The following is a 25,651-nucleotide window of genomic DNA, read 5'->3' as shown; positions in this document are numbered from 1 at the left end:
TGTGCCTCTGAGTGTGTGTCTGTGTGTGTGTACGCGCTGCGACTTTCCCACAAAGCCTCAGGCCTACACGGTGTGCCTTCTTTAACTCTAGCTTAAGATGTCTCTGTTGAAATGCGCGTGCACGCACACTTGTAGTCAGCTAATGTTATTCAGATACAGTGAGAGACAGACAGCCCTGCAGTTCAGAATAATGAGTGACCGCGTGTTGGATACCTCAGGACAGTTTTATCGACACCTACGCAGAGTCAGTCACTCGTATAATGCAGAAAGTTTGGGTCAATGACATCTCTCTATCTCTCTCTCTCTCTCTCTCTCTCTCTATCTATCTATCTATCTATCTATCTATCATTTTTTATTTATCATTTAAAGAAAATCATATTTGTATGGACACTTTATTTTATTTCAGGGTTATTGCTATTAACAAAACCATTTTATGAATTTTGTCTTTATAAACTCATAATTTGCTGCTTATTTTGAGTTAATAAGGTATACTAGTTGATAAATTTAGGTATTGGGTAGGATTAGGGATGTAGAATATGGTCATAAAGAATATGTGTTTTTAAGTGCTAATAAATAGCCAATGTGTTAATAATAGGCACGCTAATAAGCAACTAGTTAAAAGTGAGAATTGGTCCCATTTGTATTAATGACTATGACATGAATGCTCACATGTAATTAAAGTGTATGTAAAATTTTATATATTTTTAATTAAAGATGACATTTTGAAATAAAAAATTACATTTAAAGTTATTTTTCTTTCTTTCTTAAAAGAAAAAAAAAAGTTGTTGATTTTTTTTCACCATTGTTCTTTTTTTTTTAGAAACCTTTTTCGTGTCATAAACCTTTTAGTCTAATTTTCACATCATTAATTAGCATTTTATTACTGCCACGGTATTGTGTGTACATGTCTGTTTGCGTGGTGCAAGCTGGTATAATGTAGAGTCAAACGGTCAATTATACAGTTTAGCTGTCATTATCCAAAAAATATCTGACCACAGAATGCCTGCATTGACCGATCCGAATCAAGTATTCTGGAGAGCCATGTAATAATTTGCAGTGACATGGTGTGTGGAGTGTTTGTGCCTGTGTCTCTGTTCACTTGGTTAGACAGCAGTGTCTCCTGCACCTACATGTCTCTGAGGTAATGTGAGGTCATGTTGCCTCTAGCAGCACCTCTCCCATGGGCCTGTCTTTTTGTCTCTGTCTGTCTCTCTCTTGGTTGCTTTCTCCATCATTTCACTCTACGTACATAGATAAGACCCAGAACAATGCGCTCACCTCCTAAACCAAAGCGTTCTTCTAAATGTTACATTCATATCAAAGTTTATGATAAATTTCAGAATTCACACAGCAATCGTCGTGCATACCACTTCAGTGTTTTGGCTCAGAAGGGTAATAAAAGTTTTTAAAACATTAATATGACACTTTTCCCGCATGCTAGATGAAACATCAGGGCGCGTCTGTGCTGTATGTTTAAGTAGTGTTTTGTTAGTCATTATCAGATAAAAGATTGGCTCTAATCTTCTCACACAGGTGCAGACTGAAAGTCCAGTCAAAACAGTGTAAAACGCATTCATAGACGTCACACTGACATGGTTTGCCCTTTGTGTAAATGGAGAAAAATAGCTTTGCTGCGCCGGCTCGTACCACAAATATGCCTTGGATAGACACGACTACTCTCACACCTCCTCAACATACCTTTCTGATAAAATTATAGAGATGGAAATGTCAAGGCTCTTAACTCAGTGTCTGTGAGAGTGTTAGAGTTGTTTTTTTCACAGGGTGGTTGCTAAAAAAGGTGTTGATCAGGCTATATCTGATTAGGGTTTGATATGTTTGACATAAAACTATTAGTTTGCAGATTAATATGATGAGCCTTGCTTTCGGTATTATGATAATGTGTCAACTGCTAGATATTTTGTTGCATCATTTATACTCTGGTGTGTTATATGTGCGTCACTTTTAGTAGACATTTCACATTATTAATGAGAAGAAACAGACCGGGATATGCCCCCCCCCCCCCAAAAAAAAGAAAAAAAGAAAAATGAAGTGAATAAGAATCGAAGGCATGTGACACAAAACAGGGATTATTTGAAACAGTACAGATTTGGTGACTTATGTTTTCAACTCAAGTGTTGCACAATTCAGAGTTGTTTTTTCACTGGTGTGAGACGTATCTTTCATTGGTTATGTTATGCTTGGATTCATCTTAAAAGCACCTTTCAGTAAAGAATAGCCATTAAAAATTAAAAATATATAATAAATACAAATCCAACAGATTTCCTGTATAATAAAAAAAAAAAACAAACAAAAAAAAACTATATTGTGGTATAACATTGTGATGTAAAATAATCTATTCCGTAATAAAATATTTGTATTCATAATACGCCCCTACCTTGAATGCTAGTTTATGTTAGGGCACTTGAGAATGTTAAAATTTTTCCCTGGCGTCCCTGCTCTGCTCTCAGTACATAATCAATCCCAAGTTCAGTCACTGGCTCTCAGTAAATGTGTAGCTAAATGGCTTATCAGCGTAATCTCTCTTCGCAGTTGCACTTGTGTCAAACATGGGTTTAAGTGATTTATTGAGTCGCTGTGAGGTTATATATTGACCTGGTCCTGGGTCAGTCTCTGTAGCTGCTAGTTATGCACTGAAGTCAAACATTACACTAACTCTCGCGACTGATTGCCGATGCAAATTTTGTCCGCTCCAATCCAGAGACCTAATTTGACGGGCGTTGAATGTAAAAAAAAAAAAAAAATAATAATAATAATAATGATGATAAGTGCCTCTGAAATGAAATGGTTAAAATGGCCCCAGTGTGGTTAGCTATGTACTTCTGGATTGTTAATATAACATTTCCTCAAAAAATGGCTTCGGGTGCTGCTTTGGTTCGTTTAGTCTTACTGACTTACATACATTTTGATATGGCCTTGAAGTCCCTTGCAATCACATCTGTGAACTACAGATGAAAATAATAATAATAATAATAATAATAATACTTAACGAATACTAAAAAATTATACTTCTTTTTAAATTGTTCTAAAATGATGTTTAGAAAGCAGGAACATTTGTTCTATTATTAATAGTAGCATTAAACTACTTTGTTGCATGCATTGATATTTTGGTTTTATTTTATTTATTTTATTTGATTGCCTATTTTATGTAGTTATTTTGAGTTTCTACTTGAATTCATTCTTGTATTTTAAGACGTTTTCATACTTGCTGTTCCTTAACATATTTCTTATATTTTCGTTTAAGAAAAAAATGAAGAAACGAACGAGTGTAATTCACTCCTCCTCTCTCCTGCGGCTGTCTGTGGCGCTTTTTGATGACACGGTCCACATCACGTCTGCTGTGCGCTTGAGAGGATGTCCCTCTCCCGGCTGATAAGGCCCCCACTGTTTATGAATTCCTCTGGCTCGATCCAGTCACCCAACCCTGGAATTCAGTGGGGGAAAAGTTTGTGTTCCAGAGTACGTCTCTGTGCTCCCAGCTGTGCGTATAAAACCACAAATGTTATGACGCTGACAATCTTACCCACTTATCTTTACCATAGTGTGTTAAGTACACAAATGCATGTCTGAGCAGGAGGTATTTCACTGTGTGTGTGTGAGTGGATGCGAAACGAAGCTTTGAATGACTCAAATTAATTTTTGGCTGTGTAATTGAATTGCATACATGCTGCACATAAGTGTAGCAGTTTGGTCAGAGATCTGGACGTACAGCTGTCCCACACCCAGCAACCATTACAAATCACTGTTTCACCTTAACACACACACTGCTTTATTCCTGTATAAAAAACACACACGCACACACACACACACACACACATGTATATATGTATATATATATATATATATATATATGTATATATATATATATATATATATATATATATATATATATATATATATATATATATATATATATATATATTAGGCTATGTGTGCACTAATATTATTCTGTTTTATATATGTGTTTTATAACACATTTGGATTCAGTATTAAAGCTGCTCTCAATTTTCCACTATTCCTCCATTAGTAGTGTTTCTATTGTAGGCTGAGGGGGAAAACAATCTGTTATACCTCTGGCTATGTTTTGTGTTTGTGTGTGTGTTTGGGGTGTTGGGAGCTGCTGTGGCTGTGTGTTTGCTTATCTCTCCATCGTGACACAGGGAACTGCGCTACATTAATACCTGCGATAGGGACTGTCTGCCTCGCACCTCTCTACAATGCAGATAAGCTTCAGCTCTGGAGGATTATCAACAGAGCCCGCGCTCACACACACATACACACATGCTTTATTTATTGTTTGGAGGTGCTGCAAGAAAAGAGAGAGTGTAGAAGTGGTAGTGGAAAAAAAAAAAAAACACGAGACTAGGGAGAAGATGGTATCAAGCAAAAATTGGCAAACTTTAGAGTCTTTTTTTTATCTTCCCTGATGCACACAAACACTCACACGAAGATTTGTTCAGGAAGAAGGGAGTGTTCTTGCTGTCTGTCTTTGTCTCACGTTTTTTATTCCACTGGAGTGAAAGGTGGTGACATGTTTTAAAAGTTATTTTGATTGTGATATATTAGGTGATACTGACCACTGTATTTATTAAGACAAAAATTAAATTAAATTAAAACAATAAATCCGAATATCAAAGAATAAATTCTTAGCACACATGTTCTGACATATCAAGCTGTGACGTTCATATGCAGGTGACTCTGGTTCGAATCCGGCATGTCATATCCTAATCCTGCACTTCCTGTGCTCCCTCTGCAGTTGTATATGTACTAAAGCAGCTAAATTAAAACGAAAAAAAAAAAAAAAAATGACTAGAACCCTCTTAATCTTTAAATCTGGCCTTGAGCTAAGCAGTGTCAATTATCATGTTTTTTTTTGTTTTGTTTTTAGTAAGTTCGGGTTCCAAAGCAGGTGTTTCAGAACATCTGTGACATTTAGAGTTTCTCATTCTCTCGGTAAATGAGAAAGGTGGTGTGTGTACCATTTGTGCTTCATATTATTGAGTAGACCACGACCATACATGTGCAGCATTGCCAGCATTTATGATTGTGTTTTATAAGGCGACACTGGTTCTTTGTAGCGTGCAGCAGCGTCTATGCTGCAGGTTATTGCAGGAACCGTGGTTTTTGTTAGTAGCCGTGAGTAGTGTGCAGAGTGTGTGTTTGTGTGTGTGTGTGGTATTGATTGTATTGTGGTGTTATTGTGAAGTTCATGACCATGGCGCGGTTCTCCAAGCTCCCCTGTGGAGTTCCATCCTGCAAACACAATGCTAGGTGGTAACTCTTCCTCATCCTTACTGCATTCACAACAGACACGCTGATTAGCTTTTGTGTGTGTGTGTGTGTGTGTGTGCGCATTTTTATCCACAATGTGATTAATTTACAAAACACTCACATCAAGAACACACAGAGGAAAAGATGCAATATTTCACACACACACAGATGGAAGCAAACATTTACTCTTACACATACACACTCACTCGCACAGACTTTAATTGGGTATGGAGAGGTTAATGATCTTCCCGAGCATAAGCCCTGAGGGTGTGTGTGTGTGTGTGTGTATGTGTTTGTGTTTAAATGGCAGTTTAAAAGAGCTTGCACATCTAAACATCTAAATACAAGCCTTTAGTTCTTTGAGTTTGACACACTTCCTCAAACACACACACACACACAAAGGGGGTGGTTTTAACGCTCTGAGTTTCAGGGATCACTCGTTGGCCTGTTTCATTTATGTTCGTTTGTCGTTGTGTGATAATGAGATAATTAAATGTGGCATCCCTCTTCCTGCTATATTTCATTCCCCCCCTTTTTTGAGCTGTGGAACAGGCCAGGCCTTTGAAATAGATACTCTATCAGTTCCCAGCCCAGATCAGTGGCCCTGCGGCCCCTAGGACTCAACAGGGAGGGGAGGAGAGGGCCCTGCGGCACTCGACCAATCAGAGCGCGGCCCCCGCTAAGAGGTGTTGATGGCTATGGAGGACTAGCTATCCATCATTCACTGTGATTTTAGGAATAACTTGTCTGTAATGCAATATCAAAGTAAACGAATGCCCTTTTAGAACGAATGCCATTTTAAAAGTTCTAGAGTTGCATTTTAATTTCAGTCGTGCAATAAATCATAGAAAGACAAACAGAATAATCAAACTTTTATTCCAAATAAGGTTTTGAAATATCAAATTAAGCAGAAAATATGCAGGATGCAATATGACACCGAGGAAAACAAACCTCGTTGAAGAGTTGTAAAAATTGATTGATATGCAGCACCTTGGTTTCTCAACACTTAAATAGAACCCGTAATCTGTTGGAGTTTTAAACTATTTGAATTAATAGCAAAAACAATGACAATTATTATATTTAACTATAGTTACTATAGTAAATATAAAACAAATATATAAATTAATGTAACACATTATTCTCAATCAGCTAAATATTTTATTATTGAATATATCTATAGTTAACCCCTCATTGATTTAAAAGTAAAATCCACAGAGAGGAATGCCATAATTATTTATCAATGAAAGGCAATAATCAGCTGATTTAAATGCAATCATAGTGCAATGACTTTATTATAAGAAATTATTTTATTACCCTTTAAAAGCATGCAATGCCTTTCTGCTTTGAGGAAAATTTTTCATAATTATACTTCCTCTAGAACAGGATGAAACTGATAAAACCTTCTTATTTAGTTTGATGTTTTAGATATCACTATTTAAAATAACATTCTGTATTTTGTTGTGCATATTTATCTCTCTCTGTGTGTGTGTGTGTGTGTGTGTGTGTGTTATGCAGCAGCCCAACTGTCTGGATTGGTGGTGTCTTAATTGCATATCCTGTTTACATCCTATTGTGTTTCATTTCAGCACGTAGCACACAAGCGAGTTTCCTCCACCCTGCACTTGCATCTATACGTGTATAATATAGATTTTCTGTAGATCGGGACATATATAGAATAGCCACAAATATAAGAGAGAGAAGGGCAGGAGAGAAAGATAGCGAAATAATGGCTCTGTAGAATCACAGTGACCTGGCGTAGCCGCGCGACATTTTTAAACGTCTCAAAGCAAAGGTCCGTGCCAGTGCCGGGACAGCTATAACGAGAGCCGTTCTCTCGTTAACAGTGGAAGGCTGTAAAGAGAGCGAACAGGGTCCTCTGCCCTGGGCCCCAGTTTTATGAGCTGAGAGAATGTACTGCCAGAGCTGCGTCTGCTTATCTGGACAAAAAGAAGCCAGTTTCAAGCCACGTGTTCACACCTCTGAGGGAAATGTGCTATTTACAACATTATAAGTTGTCTATTCAGTGACTCTTTACCTTTGAGTATCTTATCTTTGTGTTTCTGTTGTTGTTCTCTGGCTATTCCTTGAGGTTTCTGAGAATTTTGTTAGAAAAAAAAAAACACATTCCTTCTCTGGTAGACCACCAACATATTTCCCCACCCTTATTAAGTATGTGATATTAGGATCTTAAATCTGTTGTCAGCTACAGCGGGTGTGTATGTATGCTTCTCTCTGTGGAGGGGCTGTGATGGCTTGTTTTCTTATTGCATCATTAGTTGAGGGGGTTGTGTGTTTACCAGGGCAGGCTGAACATTGTGGACATTAATGTGTCCTCCTGTGGTTTATGAGCCATCCAGAACACGTGCACCCATATACTCACATGTGCAATCGACAATATACTATACAGACAGTATTTCCAGTATCCTAAAGCCACATCTTTTATTTTTGTTTAAAAAGTGGTGGGTCCTTTGCACTACTTCTATGCACAACTGCGTGATCGTGTCCTCTTAGCAATAGGCCTAAAATGAAGACATAGGGTTAAAGTCTCATTAGTAAGCCGGGGCTACTGGAGATGGTCCTCACTGCAGAACACAAGATCCAGGGGGTGTGGTTCCTCCTCCCACCTTACATATACCTAAACCTACCTGTCTCCACCCCCTGATTCCTAAACCCACCCATCTCTACCCCTAAACTTACTCTTCTGCCAGACCTCCACCCCTAAACCTACTCTTCTGCCAGACCTCCACCCCTAAACCTACCGAACTCCACCCCCTAGATGTGGATCCAACCAGGCCCCCTGGATCTTGAGTTCTGCAGTGAGGTGCTACTGTGTTGTTGGCACAGTTCTAATATTATTTACGAGGCTCCTGAAGAAAAGCATCATTCCTGTCCTCGGCTTTTCATTAATAATCACAAATAATATCCAGAGCAGAACATTAGCCCATAGCAGCTGCGACAAGATGACACATGCACACTCAAAATGAACGAATCCAAGACATAATGTCATTTTTCTCTGCCAAAACCCAGAGAGCATCTTTCTCTCCCTCTGAATATGCATTTCTGTAATTTTCTGGTCAACGGGGATAAACAAATAGTGTGCTAACTTCACAAGAATCAGGCTACTGCTAATTTCCTGTCATGTCTCGGTAGTTGGAGAGCGGTGCTACACTACCGTATTTCTTTGCATTGAGATAAAATGAAGTCATTCAGAAAATGATGTTCTGTCTTGGCGGTTCTGATCTCAGATCAGTTTTCTAACTGTGTCTCCAGAACGATAAACCTGACCCCAGCCCCGCAGCTAATGGTGGCGTGGCAGTGATTGGCTACACGGCTGTAAGCAGAGTGTCTCTTTCACTGGCTATTTTCACATGGGGGTGGGGGTGTCGAGGGGGGAAGGAGGGGGGGTGTGGTGCACATCACTTTTTATTAGCTTAATAAATCACCTTTGTTGTCAATCAAGGCACAGAGAATAATTGGATATGGTTGAAGCCTTGCGTGATGGATTATAAATCATTCCAGATTAAATTAAAAGATAATGCACAAACTTAATGGTTTGTGTTTTGCAGTCTAAATTGCCTCGGAGCAGTGTTGTTTTCTCGCTTTATTGTGTGCCGTTTTTCTCGTCTCTTAAACCCTGCACGTTTGCCTGCCTTTTGCCGTTCTCCCTCCACTGAGGCTAGGCATGTGTGTGTGTGTGTTGCTCCTCGTGCAGCGTTGTGTGTAATTTTCTTCATTTTCTATGATGTGTCCATGCGCCAGCGTGTTGTTTCTACGTCTGGTTTTGTTTAGATTATGTGTCTGTTTTCACGTCTGCCCTGCAGGCCGACGGCGGACTCTCGAACAATATCATAGCCAATCAGTCCCCTCCCCGCTCATCTACACCCTCTGCCCTGTCTGCCTCCAAATCAGAATAAGGCAGATCTCTTTCTGTTTGCCTCCTCAGCCCAGCTCGATGCTAACAGATTAACCCTGACATCCTCAACAAGCAGGGCTTGCTTCTCAGGTGCCATCCAATGAGAGAGCGAGGGAAAAGTCGACCCAATAAAGAGCCAAGCAGGAACTAAGGCGGTGGAGGCAGAGAGGCTATATCCTGCGCATTAGCGCCGCGGCTGCCCTGTCCGTTTACGTGTTGACAGATCCACTATTATCATAATCGGCCCGAGAACATGACGGGACGCTGAAGCGATGATGTCGTTTTATTTACGGGCGAGGCAGCCCCCCTCCACAGCCCGCACTCATGGACCACGTACCCCGGCGGGCTGGCATGAGCGAGCGAGTAGGTCAAATGACATCTTTTGATCAGAGCTGTCCAAAGAGATCAGAGGAGAGTGGCAGGAAATGGATACCCAGTGACACGCTGAATGGAGAGAGCCAGCGACTAGATGACTGCATGTCTCCCATTAGGAGCATCTCGCTCTCTCTATCTGGCTCTTCTTTGCTTTGCAGGCCCACTCTCTCTGTGTAACTACATTTCCCCTCCTTCTCACTCTCTTTCTCTTCCAAGGCCTTCAGATTGACGTCTCGACGTAGTACCTAAATCAGTGGACTGCCACCGGCTAACACTCTGCATTATGGGTTGGAAAATGCCTATTATTTTGCTGCCTAACGTATCTGCCAAGTTCAGGGCTTGTGCATGTGGGAGAGACACGGCCACTTTTTTCGTTTCAAATCAGAGATCTTGTCTATTTTCTGTCTTTGTGTATTTGCAGGTCACGACTGTCGCTTGTTGGATGACTTGTCCATGGCTGAGACTTTTTTTTTCTATGTTATAACTTATAAGTGTTGTGCTTTAATTAGCGTGCTAGGAGCATGTTTTAGCGGATACATTAAAGCAGCACCGCTGCAGTTACACATTCAGATGGAATGGTCTTTGGCCGTTGCGTCATGTCTTGCACTGAGCGTCCCGTCATGGCATGTCAAATTAAAAGTAGTCAAACTATTAAAAATGCAAGAACATGTATTATGTAAACGCCCTCTAAAAACATGTTCCATAAAGGGATGGTTCAACCAAAAATGAAAATTATTTCATCAGTTACTCACCCTCATGTTGTTCCAAGCCTGTGAGACTTAATTTCTTATTTTCAACAAGAAGACTAGTAAAAAATTAAGATATTTAAAATACATTTATTTCATACTACTTATATTTTAAATCTGTTAACATATTTACTGACATATCGCTCGAGACTTATATATATATATATATATATATATATATATATGTATGTATGTATGTATGCATGTTGATGAGGATTGTATGGTCTTTGAATGCAAGATGTAAGTGTACCTGGACTTTACTTGCAACAGTTCCACTTTAGCACAATCAAATATACTTCAGTATATTTTTAGTTGGAATTCTGCACATTTAAAGTGCATTAAGTACAAATTTAGTTGTTACAATTTAGCAGACTTTAAGTATACCAGTTAAGTATACCAAAAGTACAATTGCAGGGAATTCTTACGATAAATGTAATTGTAGTACACTTAACACGAAGTAAATGTATTTCAAATACATTTTAGTTTATTTATTTTTAACTAGGGTTATTTTGAAGAATTTTGGAAACCAAACCATTTCAGTTACCATTGACTTCCATTGTATAGACAAAAAATTATGAAATAATTTTTATTTTTGTCCGAACTATCCTGACTGGCCAACTAGTCATTCAGGGAAGTCATAACATTTTGAAAATGCATTGTTTATTTTTATTCCATACATATATTTTTCTTCTTTGTGCAGAGACATAAGCATGTTTATATTGTGGTGTTAATATGTGTTCTGTGTGTGTGTGTATGTGGCAGCCGAGTGAGGCCCTGGGGATCACAGCAAGGCAGATCTGTTCTCTCCCATTACCCAGCAACCCTCTCTAATGGGAGACTGACACACTCCTGTGATTCTGAGTGGGACAGAGGGAAGAGAGAGAGGGAGGGAAAGACACGTTATGGGAGGGATTACTAAAAGAGGAAGAGGAACAGCACAAGTCGCAGAGCTAAACCGAGAGACACACATGTAAACTCATTCAATCGCCCCTCCCTCTCTCCCGCTCTCTTTAGGCCTCCTGGGAGTTCCCAGTGTTTGTGTAGATGTGTCTGACCTCTGGTTGCCCCGTGCTTTAGGAATGTGACTTCTCCAAGTGGAGCGCATCTGAATAACAAAGGCAGGCGGGTGGATCATTTGCTGGAGATCGTCTTCCTCCTGCTTTATAATTGTTTGTGGTGTCTGTTTGAGAGCTGCTTCAGACAACAGAGCCACACACACACACTAGACTGATTATTAACTAACTAGAGTTCATATCTGGGCCCAATTTTAGAATACGCTTGACTATTCAAAAGTGAAAAATAAAAATCAGTAAAGAATATTTGTATTTGTACAAACAAGATATGTACAAATATAGAAATTGTTCCTCATTTCTATTGGATTTGATCTGCACAGGTGAGCTGTAAGTTCATTTCATTGTCTGTTGGGTACAGGAAACACCTGCTGCAGGCACAGATTTCTGTCTGTCCTCGAGAACATTTGCTCATCATTCAGACAACAGCCTCTTTCCAGTGTGACATCCTGAAATACAGATCATAGAGTTTTATTTGGTTTTGCTTTTGTAATGGCAGCTGAAAAGTAATGTTTGCTAAAACAGGAATAAATAACTATTTACATTTTAATTACTTTAAAATGTATTAATAAAATAGATAATATGTAAATAAAATCAGTTAATTTTGATTGTAAAAATATTTCACTTTATTATTGTTTTATTAGGTTTTTGAATATTAAATTAATTACCGGTGAGTGTCTGAGACTTATTTCACAAATATTTTAAAAAATCTGGAAAAAATAAAAATAAAAAAAGAGTCCAAAGTGTATTCCATTTTTCCTTTGCTTCCTCTATTAAACATTTTAATGATTTTGTTTATTCTTTCCGCTACCAATTCAAAATGTTTTGTAACCTAAAAATTTCCTTCATGCATTAACATGTAAAATTAACATATTTTATAAATATTTGTAATTAATATGACTGAATGAAAATGAGTACCTTATATCAGCAAAAGAATTGAAGGATTAATTATTATTATTATTATATTTTTTACTGCATATTCTCAGCTCAGATGGGTGGTTTTTTATTAATTAAATTTATTAATTAAAATTCATTTGAGAATTTAATCAGTTTTGCACCAAAATCAGCTGATACTTTTTTACACATGTAATCTAGAAAAAAAGTAAAAGTCGCAGACTGTTTCTTCACCTCAGTTTTAGAACAGAAAGTGATGATTTGGTGCAAATGATGGTGCTTTCAATCCACACACTTTTAGTTCTACATATATGGAATAGGAATCCTATATGGAATAGCTGTGGTTTTAAAATAATAGTATTACAATCTTATCTTAGTATTACATTCATAAAGAAACTGTCCTTTTTTTAAAGTGCATGGTAGGCTACTCGCAATTAGTTGCAGCATATTGTACTGGCCACTGATATGAGTATTTAATAATTGGTGCCAATATCTTAAAGGCTGGCCAATTAATTGACATTTTATTTATTTATTCATTAATAAAAAAATAAATAAATCTTGCAGAATATGATTTGTCTCTTGGCTATTTAAGTGGAGCACGTGGAAATGCTGGTCTGATAGGACAGATGGCCTGGGGATGTGATCTTTCTTCGGAGCAACAGTGAGGCAGACCTTAAGAAGAAGTGTTGGCCAGAATCATTGGGGACATTCAGGGCAGCACTGGTGTTCATTAGTGACTAATAACATTTTGGAAGAGGTGGAGCATGTTTTTACTCGTGAGAACGTCCGCGCTGTGCTGTTTTTACCTCTCAGTTCAAACATCTGAAGGAGTAGATCCAAAAAGCACATGTAAGGTTTTTATTGGAGGCGTCTCATGAGGATGCAGCTCCAGAACGATTTTGTCAACAGAACTTGTATTTGGTCACTAAGCGATACATCATCGAAGTCGATGAATAAACACTATTTCAGTTGAGCAATTACTGTAATAATCGGTGCTAAAACACTCTCATCAGAGGTTAAAGACCCCCTCTACGTTTCCTTAGCAAGGGCTTTCTAAATGCCTGCATCAGCACCGAGCCTGCTTTTGAATATAAATCAACTTTTTGTTTGTACGTTATTGTGTTGCACACAGGATCATTTGTATGACTGAGCGCTCACGTGTGTGTTCGAGGCTGTCGAATCTTGATGCCGTGTAGGAGTGTTAACTCCAGTGGAGGTGCTATGGCAGCAGGGGGAAGTTCTGTTCTCCAGCGTGGTTACCGGTTGCTGTGCACATGCAGGGGGGAGAGCGGGGGTGTGTAAACATACACACACATACACACACTGTCAGGGGCTCTCCCGCTGAGTGGCATGAGCGGGCGATTAGCCGTGCTAGCGTCTGTGTTTACCAGCTCTCTCTCTCTCAGTTCTGCCAGCGCCGATGCACCTCCAGCCCTGTTTTTCTTTTCTTTAATCCACACCAGCTTGCTCTTTCTCTCGCTCTCACACTCTTCCACCAGCTCACATTTTCACATTATTATAACAAAAGATGAGAGCATTTTTTTAAGATTTTAAATACCTGTGATTCTGTTTTAACAGGGTTTTTTTCTCTCAAGTTGTTTTTTTTTTTTTTTTTTTGCACAATAGGTGTGATTATTTCTTAAAGTGAACCTGAAATAATTCAAATGGACCAGAATTTCATTTCTTAATGTCGCTTGTCTTATTGGGAATGATTCACAGTACATGTTATATATATAAGTATTGGTAATTTTTAATTTCTTAGCTCTTTTTTTGGAAACGACTTTATCTTTTTGCTGAAATCATTTATATTTATCAAACTCTTATTTAGTCTGGCTACATTACAGTATGTAACATGCTTTTCACAATCCAATCAGTTACTGATAGATAAAATCAAGTTTTTTTTTTCTTTTTTTTTTCTTTTTTTTTCAGCAAATCTAGATGTAAAATCGGTTGCAAATAGCAATTCACATTCAATCAATATTTTAGGAATTTAGTAAAAATTTTAAGAATGTTATTTTTTTATTGAAATATTCGTTTACTGAATCTGTTGCATGCTATAACAATAATTTCCATGAACACAAGTACTATGTTATAGTAATGCAATGGCAGTGTAAGCCTAGCAGGCAAGTGTGCTGCATCACAAATAAACGTTTAAAATATGCAGCTATCAACTTCGCTATTAAAGTCACAGATGCTGTCCATAAACATTTAAGTTGTAAACAACCCAGAATATTTCTTTAATGTTTTCATAAATGGAAATAACTCTGGTTGCAGACACAATTCATAGACAAACTTGTTACAGTCATAGCCATGCTACCCATCACTTGGTAACAGTTACACATTCTATAATCAAAACACAAATGATTCTATAGGTAGAGGCCATTTTCTTTCTTGTGTTCTCTTTGTGTTACGCTCCTCTGTCTATCCAATCCATCTCAATGTGCCGTTTGTAGGCAGGGCAGGCCAGGCTGGCGAAAGTGGTCTCAGTGAGCTCTCTCTTTTTTCTCCAGCTAGCCTTGGAGCAGGGCCTCCATCAGTCAGTAGGCCTGGTCGATGGGGCGTCTCTCTGGAATCGATGGCACGCCTGTCTGCTTCGTCCATCCTTCTCTCTCTGCATCTGCTGTCCAGCCATGCCCCCTCGCCCACCCCGGTGCTGGACACACACACGGACACATCTAACACACACATGCGTACATACACGTCTGGCCTCCCCACCAATTTGTCTGTGCATGTCAAATTGCAATAATTAACCATTATTGATCTCAAATTCAATTAACTTCATTAACGCGGGTCATGATAGCCGAGGAGAGATGGAGGGGAGGTGAGGAAAGTAGTGAGGGCATAGGACGAGAGGAAAGAGGAGAAGAGAAGTGGATTGGTGCTATCTCATATTCTCCAGCCGCACACAGACAGCCTGTCTGCTTAAGGCTACAAACCATTTTCCTCTTAATGATATCACATTGCAGATAGTGGCATATTAGAGAGAGATACCTCCCATTATAAATGTGGGCTTTAGGGGCTATATATAGCAGCTTTAATTACCAACTACTTACTCTTTCGCTCTCTTCAGTTCATCCGCACACCCAGAAGTATTGGACCGGGCTGCCGACTTCAGCGGCTGTCTGTATAAGTGAGGCCGATTGCAAACAAGAACAAATAGCAGCAGCTGCCTTGGGTGGTGTTAACTTGGTTCACACGTACTGTATAGAGTTCTACATTGTCCATGAATAGAAAGAAACACACAGAAAAAGAACGTGACAACTGAAGGCTGAGGATTTCTTTTTTTTCTGTTCTTTTATTTTTTTAATGCTGGATCCTTAAAAATGTCACAATATCTACAAAAATATTAAGCAGCACAACTGTTTTTAACATTGATAATAATGGGAAATGTTTCTTGAGCAACAAATCTGCATATTAGAATGATTTCTGAAGGATCTCTGATGTCCATTGAAAATGCAGCTTTGCCGTCATAGAAAAAACAATTATAATAATTTCCAACTCTAAATTTTGAGCAGTAATACATGCAAAAATATTATTTCTATATATGCTAATATTTATTATATACCTGATACCACATATGTTTTTATTTTATTTTATGTTTTTATATAGCCTATTAATAGCCTATTATATATAATTTCAGAATGTTTGTTAATTTCATTTACTTGACAGTAGCTGCTTTATTTTAATTAAAAAGTGGTCTTAGTTTTTGCAATCATTCAAACAATATAATCACAAATGTTTGAATCATATTTGCATAACTTAGTTAACATTCATTGTGTTCTCTTGATGAAAGGGCTTGAGTATTAGATTTATCGCTGAGATATCTATTAAGGTTTTTACTTACTCCGATATGTTTGAAGACGGTATGTGCTGTAATAGTCCAGACCCAGACGGTCCGTTAAGTTTGCAAGGTTACGCTCTCCACTGCCTTGGAAAACAGCATTCTCTGCTGGTCGTCTCCCTGGATGTCCGAGTGTAAATTAGATCTGGCTCTTCTTCCAATCTGATGCCAAATCATTGGGAGGTCATTCTCATTTTGCCCCCACCCTACCACTCTTGGATCCAAGCATCCTGTTTTCTAATTAAAACAGCACCTGTGTGGTGTGGTTAGGCCTGGGCCAGAGCACTGGCTTCAGAAGGTCCAGGGATGAAGTCTCAATATTGTTCCCAGCCAGAACACACGGACTCTAGGTACACTGGGGGCTTGGGAACCTGGAATACAGCCAGGACATGCACCAACACGTGTGTGTGTGTGTGTCGCAGATTGTCGGGTCTCTCTCTTGTTAGCCCCTGCCTCTGTCTTTCTCCACCCCTCCCAGGATACCTTGGGGCTTATGACCGATTGTTGTGTTGTCAAGCAGTGCTAATTCTCTGTTTGGTGTCAGCAAATGAATTTTGAACAAAACACACACATACACAGAAACAAATACACACATCTCCCTCAGATTTGCTGTAAGGTGAATGCCTACTCGCTGGCAATACTTACTCTGTGCTCTACATACAGTCAAGTTCAGGTCAAGGTTACAGTGAGACAGGTTTGCTTGTACTTGAAGTGATGAGCAAATGCTCTCTGTCTGTCTCTCTCTCTCTCTCTCTCTCTCTCTCTCTCTCTCTCTCTCTCTCTCTCTCTTTTTTTTTTTTTTTTTTTTTTATTTTTTTTGCCCATTGGCACCCTCACCCTCCTTTTTAACTTTAATTACCAGCTAATCATTTTGTGTAATTATGTTCAAGGCTGACCTTACATTTTACATGTAGTGGTTTAGCGGCAGCTAAAAATGTCATGCTAAACCTCCACCTTTGTGTGTGTGTGTTTTGTAATCTTTGTGAATAGGTTTAAATTGTATGAATTTGAAGGAACCAGGTTTTTACATTGCTATTTGGCCTTGATGTAAAGCTCGGCTTCTCTCTGCTTCCTGAACGAAGGCATTGTTCTCTTAAACAGCTGTCGTTTTGGCTGATTCAGAACAGATGGCTGTGTGTGAGCGTGTGCATTTGAGTTTGTGTGTGCTGCACGATCACAGTTGGTTGTGATTTGTGTAGGGGGCGATTCGATTTCACAGACTGGCTGTGATGTGTGTGAGAAGATGGATCCTAATAATAATGCTGTAAAAAAATCACTATTGAATGGTCTTTTTTCCTTTGTTTTGAGACTTCAGTAGTTCAGTAGTAATTTTGAATGTATATGCATTATGTGAATAAATAATGTTGATAGTAATACAAACAAAACTGATAATCATTTAGAAAATGTATTATAGGGCTAAGTATTTTTTTTTTTTAATTATTATTATTGTTTTTTACATTGCAAAAAAACAATGGAATTCTATGGAGTTTAATGAAACAACACAGAATGCCTGAAGTCGTGAGGTATGCACATTACAACTGCGAACTAAAAAGGGTTATGTGCAGTACCTCTTCAAGTCCCTTGGCATCATTCTGCCAAGGGCTACAAAATGACTGTCCTCGTGTCGATGGCATTCTTTTTTACTGTTGGGTTGTTGTTGTTTCATAACTATCATATCTGCATCACACCAGTGTTGTTTTGTTAAACTTAAATTCAATATTTTATCTAAAAAAAATAGTTTTTTTATGGGGCTGATGTAAATTCAGAAAATTATAATTCTATGTAGTCTTTGTTGAGGAAATCCTGGAATGTTTCTTGTATACAAACTGACATATTGTTATTTGAATTAAATGTATATGCTGTGTGTTGAAGTTGTAGCACGAGTAGTTTGACATTTGTGGTGTTTAGACGTGATATAATGTGTTCATAGAAAACCAGTGTGTCCAATGGAGTGTCCTCTCTCTCCATTGTTTACATATCTGGTCAACAGCATGATTAACTGACTCAGTCAGGAATGCACAGAATTATTTCAATGCATTACATTTCTTTCTGTGTCTCTTTCTCTTTTTGCATGACTTCCACTGGAAGTTAGAAATAATATATTTTTGTTGCTTATTTCTTTAGGCTTGCACAAACATGACCATGTTTTTCATGAGCGTTTGCGTTCTCTGGGCTAAACTGTAAATAATAACTTTCAACTTTCTAATCTTTCTTAATTGACACAAATGTGTTTGGTGCAGGGATTTTTATGTCGGAAATGTACATACAATCATTTTTATTTACAAGCAGGCAAGCCTTTGCTGGGTAATGAGTGAGAATGCTTTCTTAATTTAAATGGTGAGTGTGTCTGTTTGGGAATGCATTAGGGGCTGCTGAAGAAGCGTAAGACATATTAATTGACAGACAGGAACTGCTGTCTCTGAGGTTGATACAAGTAATTTATTACTTCAGAAACGAATGCCACCTCCAGAATGTGCTTCATTAATTTCAAATTTAGTTTTAATTTCAAGCTGTTGCCCCTTGAGAAGAATAAGGTGGCAACTTCGGTTTGAAGAGTCATTTTTTCCATTCTTTTACCCCCCACCCCCTACACCCCCTGCCACACTCTCTTTTCAGAACAAAGGAGGAGAGAATAGTAACTTCATTCCATGTGGCAATGTAATGCAATTGGAAAGCAGAAAAGGAATTACTGCAACACTTTATAATATAAAAAAGTCTGACTGATTGTTTTGTTTTTCACTGCTGGAGAAAACATACTGATGCCTGACATTTCTATCAGCTATCTATCCAACATACAAGGCTTTGTAGGAATGCAATGTGTCAAATTTTCATCATTGGACAATGTGATAACATGTTTTTTTTTTCTTTCTGTTTCTTTTATCTCTTTTTTTTAACCTGCAGCATATGTGCCAGACGAGCTAAAGGAGGCTGCCTTACTAGATGAGGATGTTGAAGGAGAGGATTCAGCCGTGGAGGAAGAACCTGCCATGAAGTATGTGTGCCAGGACAAGGACTTACTCCTTAAAGACAGGCAAGGCTTCCATGACTCTCCACCGGCAGATTTCTCCAGCCATGAGATGGACAGCGAGTCACACCTGAGTGAGTCCAGTGACCGCATGTCAGACTTTGAGAGTGCCTCAGTGAAGAACGAAGAAGATAGTTCAGCCAAGGAGCCCCTCACATCTCTTTCTTCAACTTCATCAGTGATGATGACGACAACAGCCACGCCAAGCAGTGAGGAGGTGACACAATTAGGCCCAGATAGCCTTGAGCAGATGAAAGCTATCTACACTAGCTTTCTGACCAACTCCTACTGGTCATCGCTGAACTTGAATATGTCTCAGCAAACAGCAGAAAAGCCCCCACGTAGTCACAGTAGTAGCAGCAGCAGTAGTAGCAGCAGCAGTAGCTGTGGTAGTGGCGGTTATGACTGGCACCAGACAGCAGTGGCTAAGACCTTGCAGAATGTTTCACAGAACCAGAGTAGACTCCTGCACCCAGCATCTGAGCCAAACCTCTTCAGTACTGTGCAGCTTTATCGCCAGAGCACCAAACTCTATGGTTCCATCTTCACTGGTGCAAGCAAATTCCGCTGCAAAGACTGCAGTGCCGCCTATGACACTCTGGTCGAGCTCACCGTGCACATGAATGAGACCGGCCACTACCGAGATGATAACCACGAGACAGACAGTGAAGGTGCCAAACGCTGGTCAAAGCCTCGCAAGCGTTCCCTGCTTGAGATGGAAGGAAAAGAGGATGCCCAGAAAGTTCTTAAGTGCATGTACTGTGGTCATTCCTTTGAGTCACTGCAGGACCTTAGTGTTCACATGATAAAGACGAAACACTACCAGAAAGTGCCTCTTAAGGAACCAGTAACTCCTGTGGCAGCCAAGATAATCTCATCAGCTCGTAAAAGAGCTCCCATTGAGCTAGAACTACCCAGCTCACCAGATTCCAATGGAGGCACCCCCAAGCCTTCTTTGTCTGACCCCAATGACCTTCTTCAAAAGACCCCCAATCCCTACATCACACCCAACAATCGGTATGGACACCAGAATGGTGCTAGTTATGCATGGCAGTTTGAGTCACGCAAATCCCAGATCCTGAAGTGCATGGAGTGTGGAAGCTCACATGACACACTGCAGGAGCTGACGGCCCATATGATGGTGACAGGACACTTCATCAAGGTCACTAACTCTGCCATAAAGAAAGGCAAACCTATCATGGAGTCAATGTCCACAACTGCTCCTAACACCATACCTACTAATGAAGACAAGGTACAGTCAGTGCCACTGGCTGCCACTGCATTTTCCCCACCACCACCTGCACCTCCTCCCCCTAGTATCTCCCCTGCCATCACACCCATGGAGATTAAAAAGGAAGAGAAGGAAGTGGAGTGTACAAAGGAGACAAATAATAGCAAAGACAAGAAGGCAACAGACAGTGAGACCGAAGAGAAGTTTGAAGTCTCATCCAAATATCCATATTTGACAGAGGAAGATCTTGAAGAAAGCCCTAAGGGGGGGTTTGACATTCTGAAGTCTCTCGAGAATACAGTAACATCTGCCATCAACAAAGCACAGAATGGCACACCCAGCTGGGGAGGCTACCCCAGTATTCACGCTGCCTATCAGCTTCCAAACATTATGAAACTGTCCCTGCGCAACTCAGGGAAAAGTTCTCCTCTGAAGTATATGTTTTCTGGAGAAGAGATCCTGTCTCCTACCAAAAGCCAACCTCTAATTTCTCCACCTAGTTGCCAAACATCCCCTTTGCCCAAAAACAACTTCCATGCCATGGAGGAGCTGGTCAAAAAAGTCACAGAAAAAGTGGCCAAAGTAGAGGAGAAAATGAGGGATCCTGGAGCTAGATCTTCCCCACTTAGACGGACCACACCTTCACCTTGCAGTAGTGATGCAGGGGAATCTGCCAGAGGGGAGTCTCCCAAGGAAAGGAGAGGAGCCAAAACCCCTGAGACTAATGGGGGTGGAAACACTCACAAAGACTCAAACGGGGATGCTCTTACAAAAGAGTCCCTGGAGAATGGTACTGACCATGTTGTCAAAGCCCCATTGTCTACCTTATGCAGCAGCACTGCTATTATAACTGACCATCCTCCAGAGCAGCCATTTGTCAACCCTTTAAGTGCGCTTCAGTCTGTCATGAATGTTCACCTAGGAAAAGCTGCCAAACCTGCCCTGCCGTCCCTTGACCCCATGAGCATGCTCTTCAAGATGAGCAACAGCCTGGCAGAGAAGGCAGCTGTAGCTGCCTCCACTCCATCTCATACCAAAAAAACCAACGAGCATCTAGACCGCTACTTCTACCACATCAACAATGACCAGCCTATTGATCTGACCAAAGGCAAGAGTGATAAGAGCAACTCCCTGGGATCTGCTGCCCTGTCCTCCTCCACCTCCACTCCCACCTCAATTTCACCATCATCGACCATCACCATGGCAAAAGCCTCATCTGCTGTGGCTTCCTTTATGTCCAACTCGCCTCTGCGCGAAAATGCCCTGTCCGACATCTCTGATATGCTGCGCAACCTCACAGAGAGCCATGCATCTAAGTCCTCCACACCAACAAGTCTTTCAGAGCGCTCAGATATAGACGGATCGACGCCAGAGGAAGCAGAAGAGATTTCTCCTGCTCAGAAACGAAAGGGTCGGCAGTCCAACTGGAATCCACAGCATCTACTTATCTTGCAGGCACAGTTTGCCTCCAGTTTGCGGCAAACGGGTGATGGCAAGTACATTATGTCAGACCTCAGTCCACAGGAGCGCATGCATATTTCCCGCTTCACTGGCCTCTCAATGACCACCATCAGCCACTGGCTGGCCAACGTCAAATACCAGCTGAGGCGGACAGGTGGCACAAAGTTCTTGAAAAATCTAGACTCTGGCCACCCTGTCTTCTTCTGCAGTGACTGTGCATCACAGATCCGTTCCCCCTCTACTTATGTCAGCCATCTTGAGTCACATCTGGGCTTCCGGCTCAGGGACCTGGCCAAGTTGTCTGGAGAGCATCTCGTTAGCCAGATCTCACGCCATAGCAAGGGGCTTTCTGAGAAACTGCTTTCAACCCAAGCGCATTCTTTGGCCCATTCAATCCCCCACCCCAGTCCTCATTCACTCACCCCTTCCCCTTCCCCAGATGAGGAGGCAAATGGCACCTCATATCAGTGTAAACTGTGTAACCGGACTTTTGCGAGCAAGCACGCTGTCAAGCTCCATCTGAGTAAGACCCATGGTAAATCCCCTGAGGACCATCTTATGTATGTTAGTGAACTTGAGAAACCTTAGCAATGGCCAAGGACAAAAACTGTCTCTCATCTCTTTATTCCCTGTCCTTTTTTCAAGCCTTCTGACTAACATTTCATAAGGAAGAAAAAAAAATTAAAAGAACTGAAAGTAATTAACGAAGAACTAACTGCACATAAATGCCAGAAAACTACTGTTTAGTTTTGGCACATCATTTGGAGTTTTCCTCTGGGGAACACTCATTTGGCCCTAGAGACATTAATTTTCAGCATTTTTAGTTCACAATGGAAAACAGAGAAAATGATGACAAATGATTTTCTAACTGTGCAGTGCTGAGTGAGGAGGTCACTGGTAAAATATGAAGGTAAATAAAAAGACTTAAAATGAAGTTGTATGTATTTGAAAGTTGTGTAAATTGAATTTTTTTGGCATCCTTGAGATGTAGTAAGCTGCATGCATTAATGAAATGGTTTAGTTCAATATTTGATAACAACTAAATCTGGGCTTTTCTTTTTCTCTCGCTTTACTTCTCTCTTATTTTTATTTAATTTTTTTCCCTCTTTCTTTTTTTATGTGACCTAAGTATGCTGGTGTCCGCAGAAAAATTTAACCCTCTGAGTACGCCTAAATACTTCTGTATTTACAACCCCCCAAAAGTAAACAAAAATATATGTATAAAAAAGAGAGAGATTAAGAGATTGGAAATCACAGAGTTTGTATGTATTCAAGTGGTTAAATTCAAGGGTATTTTGAATATCCACTAAAAATCACCTTGTCTGATAGATCACCTCTTACAAGTTGCAGTTTAGAAATATATGTGAATCCAAAATAGCAGTTTTTTAGTTTGCTCAAATCAGGGGCCTTTATGAATTCAGGTCAGTGTAAAAATGTGTACATAAAAACATAAACTAATTTCTGTCTAAATTATGCATCATTTTATATTTTTTAATTTAAGATGAGTATGACTATCTACTGGTGCACAATATATGAAGACATTAATTAAATTGTTTTGCACAATAGTTTTATAAATATGTTATTTAATCAGAAGATATGAAAATGAGAAGAAGAAGAAAAAAAAAATCACCCTAAAGTTTTATTTCCAACTCGTGCTCAAAGGGTTAAAACTTCTTGTACAAGACAGTACTTGTTCCATCATTTCACTTAAATGGTTGTATAAAAAGATGCTACTTTATAATGTAAGGAGGAATTCCACAATGTAACCTTTTATTTATAAACACTCTTGGTTGTTGTTTCATATTGTAGAATGCCTTTTTGATTGGTATCTTTTATTTTTTTCTTCTGTCTAATTATTCCTCCATAAAACCACACTGCAGCATCATCATTTTGGGGGATATGAAAGGTAACCATGGTTACCTTACCTCCAATTGACAGTTCTGCTACGTTTTGGCAGTTAATTTACTGAAGTAACTGACAGCTGCCAGTGAATGGAAATCTTATGTGTAAAATATTGGCATGTTAACAGCACAGGCACTGTTATGCATTCTGTGCCGTGTTTCTTTTTTTGTTGTTGTTGACAATGAAGCACTCATTATATGACTTCATATAACCTTTTTTCTACTGCAGCATTAAATTGAAATTGTTTTGGTTTTTTGCAATAACTTGATGTGTCGTGGCTCACAATTCTGTCGGGCGCCGGGGGATAAGAAATGAGCAGATTAAAGAGAACTGCTGTCAGTTAAATAGCAGTCGACAAGTGTGTGAAAAGACGTTTGTGTGGCAGTAGGGGTAGACCACCGGACCTCTGACAGGTATGAGCATATTAAAATCCACCAGGTGGCTTGTGTGAGTGTGTGTGTGTGTGTGTGCGCACAAGCATAGACCTCTGCTTACTGGTCTCCCAAATATTAAGTGTTTATCTCTTATGCGGCAGACTTGTGGTGTCATATATTTTTGGCAGATCTATCCCATCACTCCTCTCATCTAATTCCCTGCCTGGTGACACATCGACTCACAACGTCTCCTAATATGGTTTAACTAGGGAAGCATCAGGCGGCGTGAAGAGCGATGCGCCTTTCCCTCTCTACAAAGGAGTGTTACAGATAATTGCTCTGGCATTAACTGTCTCTTTTTCACCATTTTCACTGTTGTAATTAGCTCAGGTTCCCATTTTGCAGGGACAAATTTGTTTGGGCCTCATCCAGGATGACAACAGAATCGCATTTAGAGTATGACTACAAAATTTTGCTTTGGCATAGACTGCACTCAAAGAAAATGTAAATGACATACTGTATATGCTGATTCCCAGCTTGGTGTTTGTGTATGTGAGGGAGAAAGAGAGAGAGACAGAGAGAGAGAGAACCTTTGTGAACAGATCAGTGGAAGTAGGGGCACGTATAAGATATATCTCATAATGGTGGGACACTTTCTCAAAAATGGTTTACTGTTTAGTTACCGAATATGTTCCTCGTCAGATCTGTCAGAGAGCATTCAGCATGTGCGCACACACACACATTCAAAGACGTCAGGAGCCAGGTAGAGGGGACATCATGTGTGGTGACAAGGTGCTGCTGTGTGTGAAAATGTCAACCTTCACAGGCTTCCCTGAAGTCTGGCGCCATATTTAAGGTGCTCATTAGTCGCAAAGAAAATGTGCATGAAATTGAAGTGTAAGAAAGCCATTTTCTCTCCTCTATCCCAGCCTGGTAAGCCACAAAACTAGGGTTATTAAGTTTGAAAACAACTATACATGGAGACATTTAACGATCAAGAAATGCCTAAACACTCCCACACATGCAAATAAACAATATCCCATTACTCCCTGATGATTATGGCATGTTTTTAAAGCTACTCGAGCTGCATACAGGACACCACGTGCGCCGTATCAGTGTTGCGTTTGAATTTGACCCACTTCACAATGGGGAGAAAACAAATTGTAAACAGGCACACACATGCACAGCCAAAGGTATGTTTGTGTAGAGAAGGCCTACATAATTCTTTGTGTCTAAATACCCTAACAATGAGTATATTTCCCAGGATGTGAGGAGCGTAATTGGTCTGTACACATAATCTGCTCAGAATGAGAGGTTTACGTGTGCGGGAGGGAACCGCACATTGGAGGCTTTATCTCCGTTGTGCTGTTACAAAAGACCAGAGTGTCTATAGCTCAGTGAAACTCTTAAAGCAGCACTCTCCAACACAAATGAATGCTGTGTTGTAATGCTATTGAGCTACTGAGGGACTTTATGTATTGCTGGACTTTTCTGATAAACGAAATTGCGGATTACGCACGCCGGCGAAGG

General features: G+C 39.8%; 1 protein-coding gene across 1 annotated transcript in view; it reads left to right on the top strand.

Annotated features, from left to right (window-relative positions):
• The window catches only part of tshz3b (teashirt zinc finger homeobox 3b), a 37,607-nt gene extending 13,597 nt beyond the window's left edge, over window positions 1-24,010 (top strand). The window contains exon 3 of the mRNA XM_052561588.1: window positions 19,030-24,010. Coding sequence (XP_052417548.1) covers window positions 19,030-22,433 — 3,404 coding nt within the window. The 3' untranslated portion in view covers window positions 22,434-24,010. The remainder of the gene's footprint in view (window positions 1-19,029) is intronic.
• The last annotated feature ends 1,641 nt before the right edge of the window (window positions 24,011-25,651 follow it).

The sequence above is a fragment of the Carassius gibelio genome, chromosome B7, assembly GCF_023724105.1.
Source record: "Carassius gibelio isolate Cgi1373 ecotype wild population from Czech Republic chromosome B7, carGib1.2-hapl.c, whole genome shotgun sequence".
In the NCBI taxonomy this organism is placed as follows: domain Eukaryota; kingdom Metazoa; phylum Chordata; class Actinopteri; order Cypriniformes; family Cyprinidae; genus Carassius; species Carassius gibelio.
This window is presented reverse-complemented; position numbering and strand designations above follow the sequence as displayed.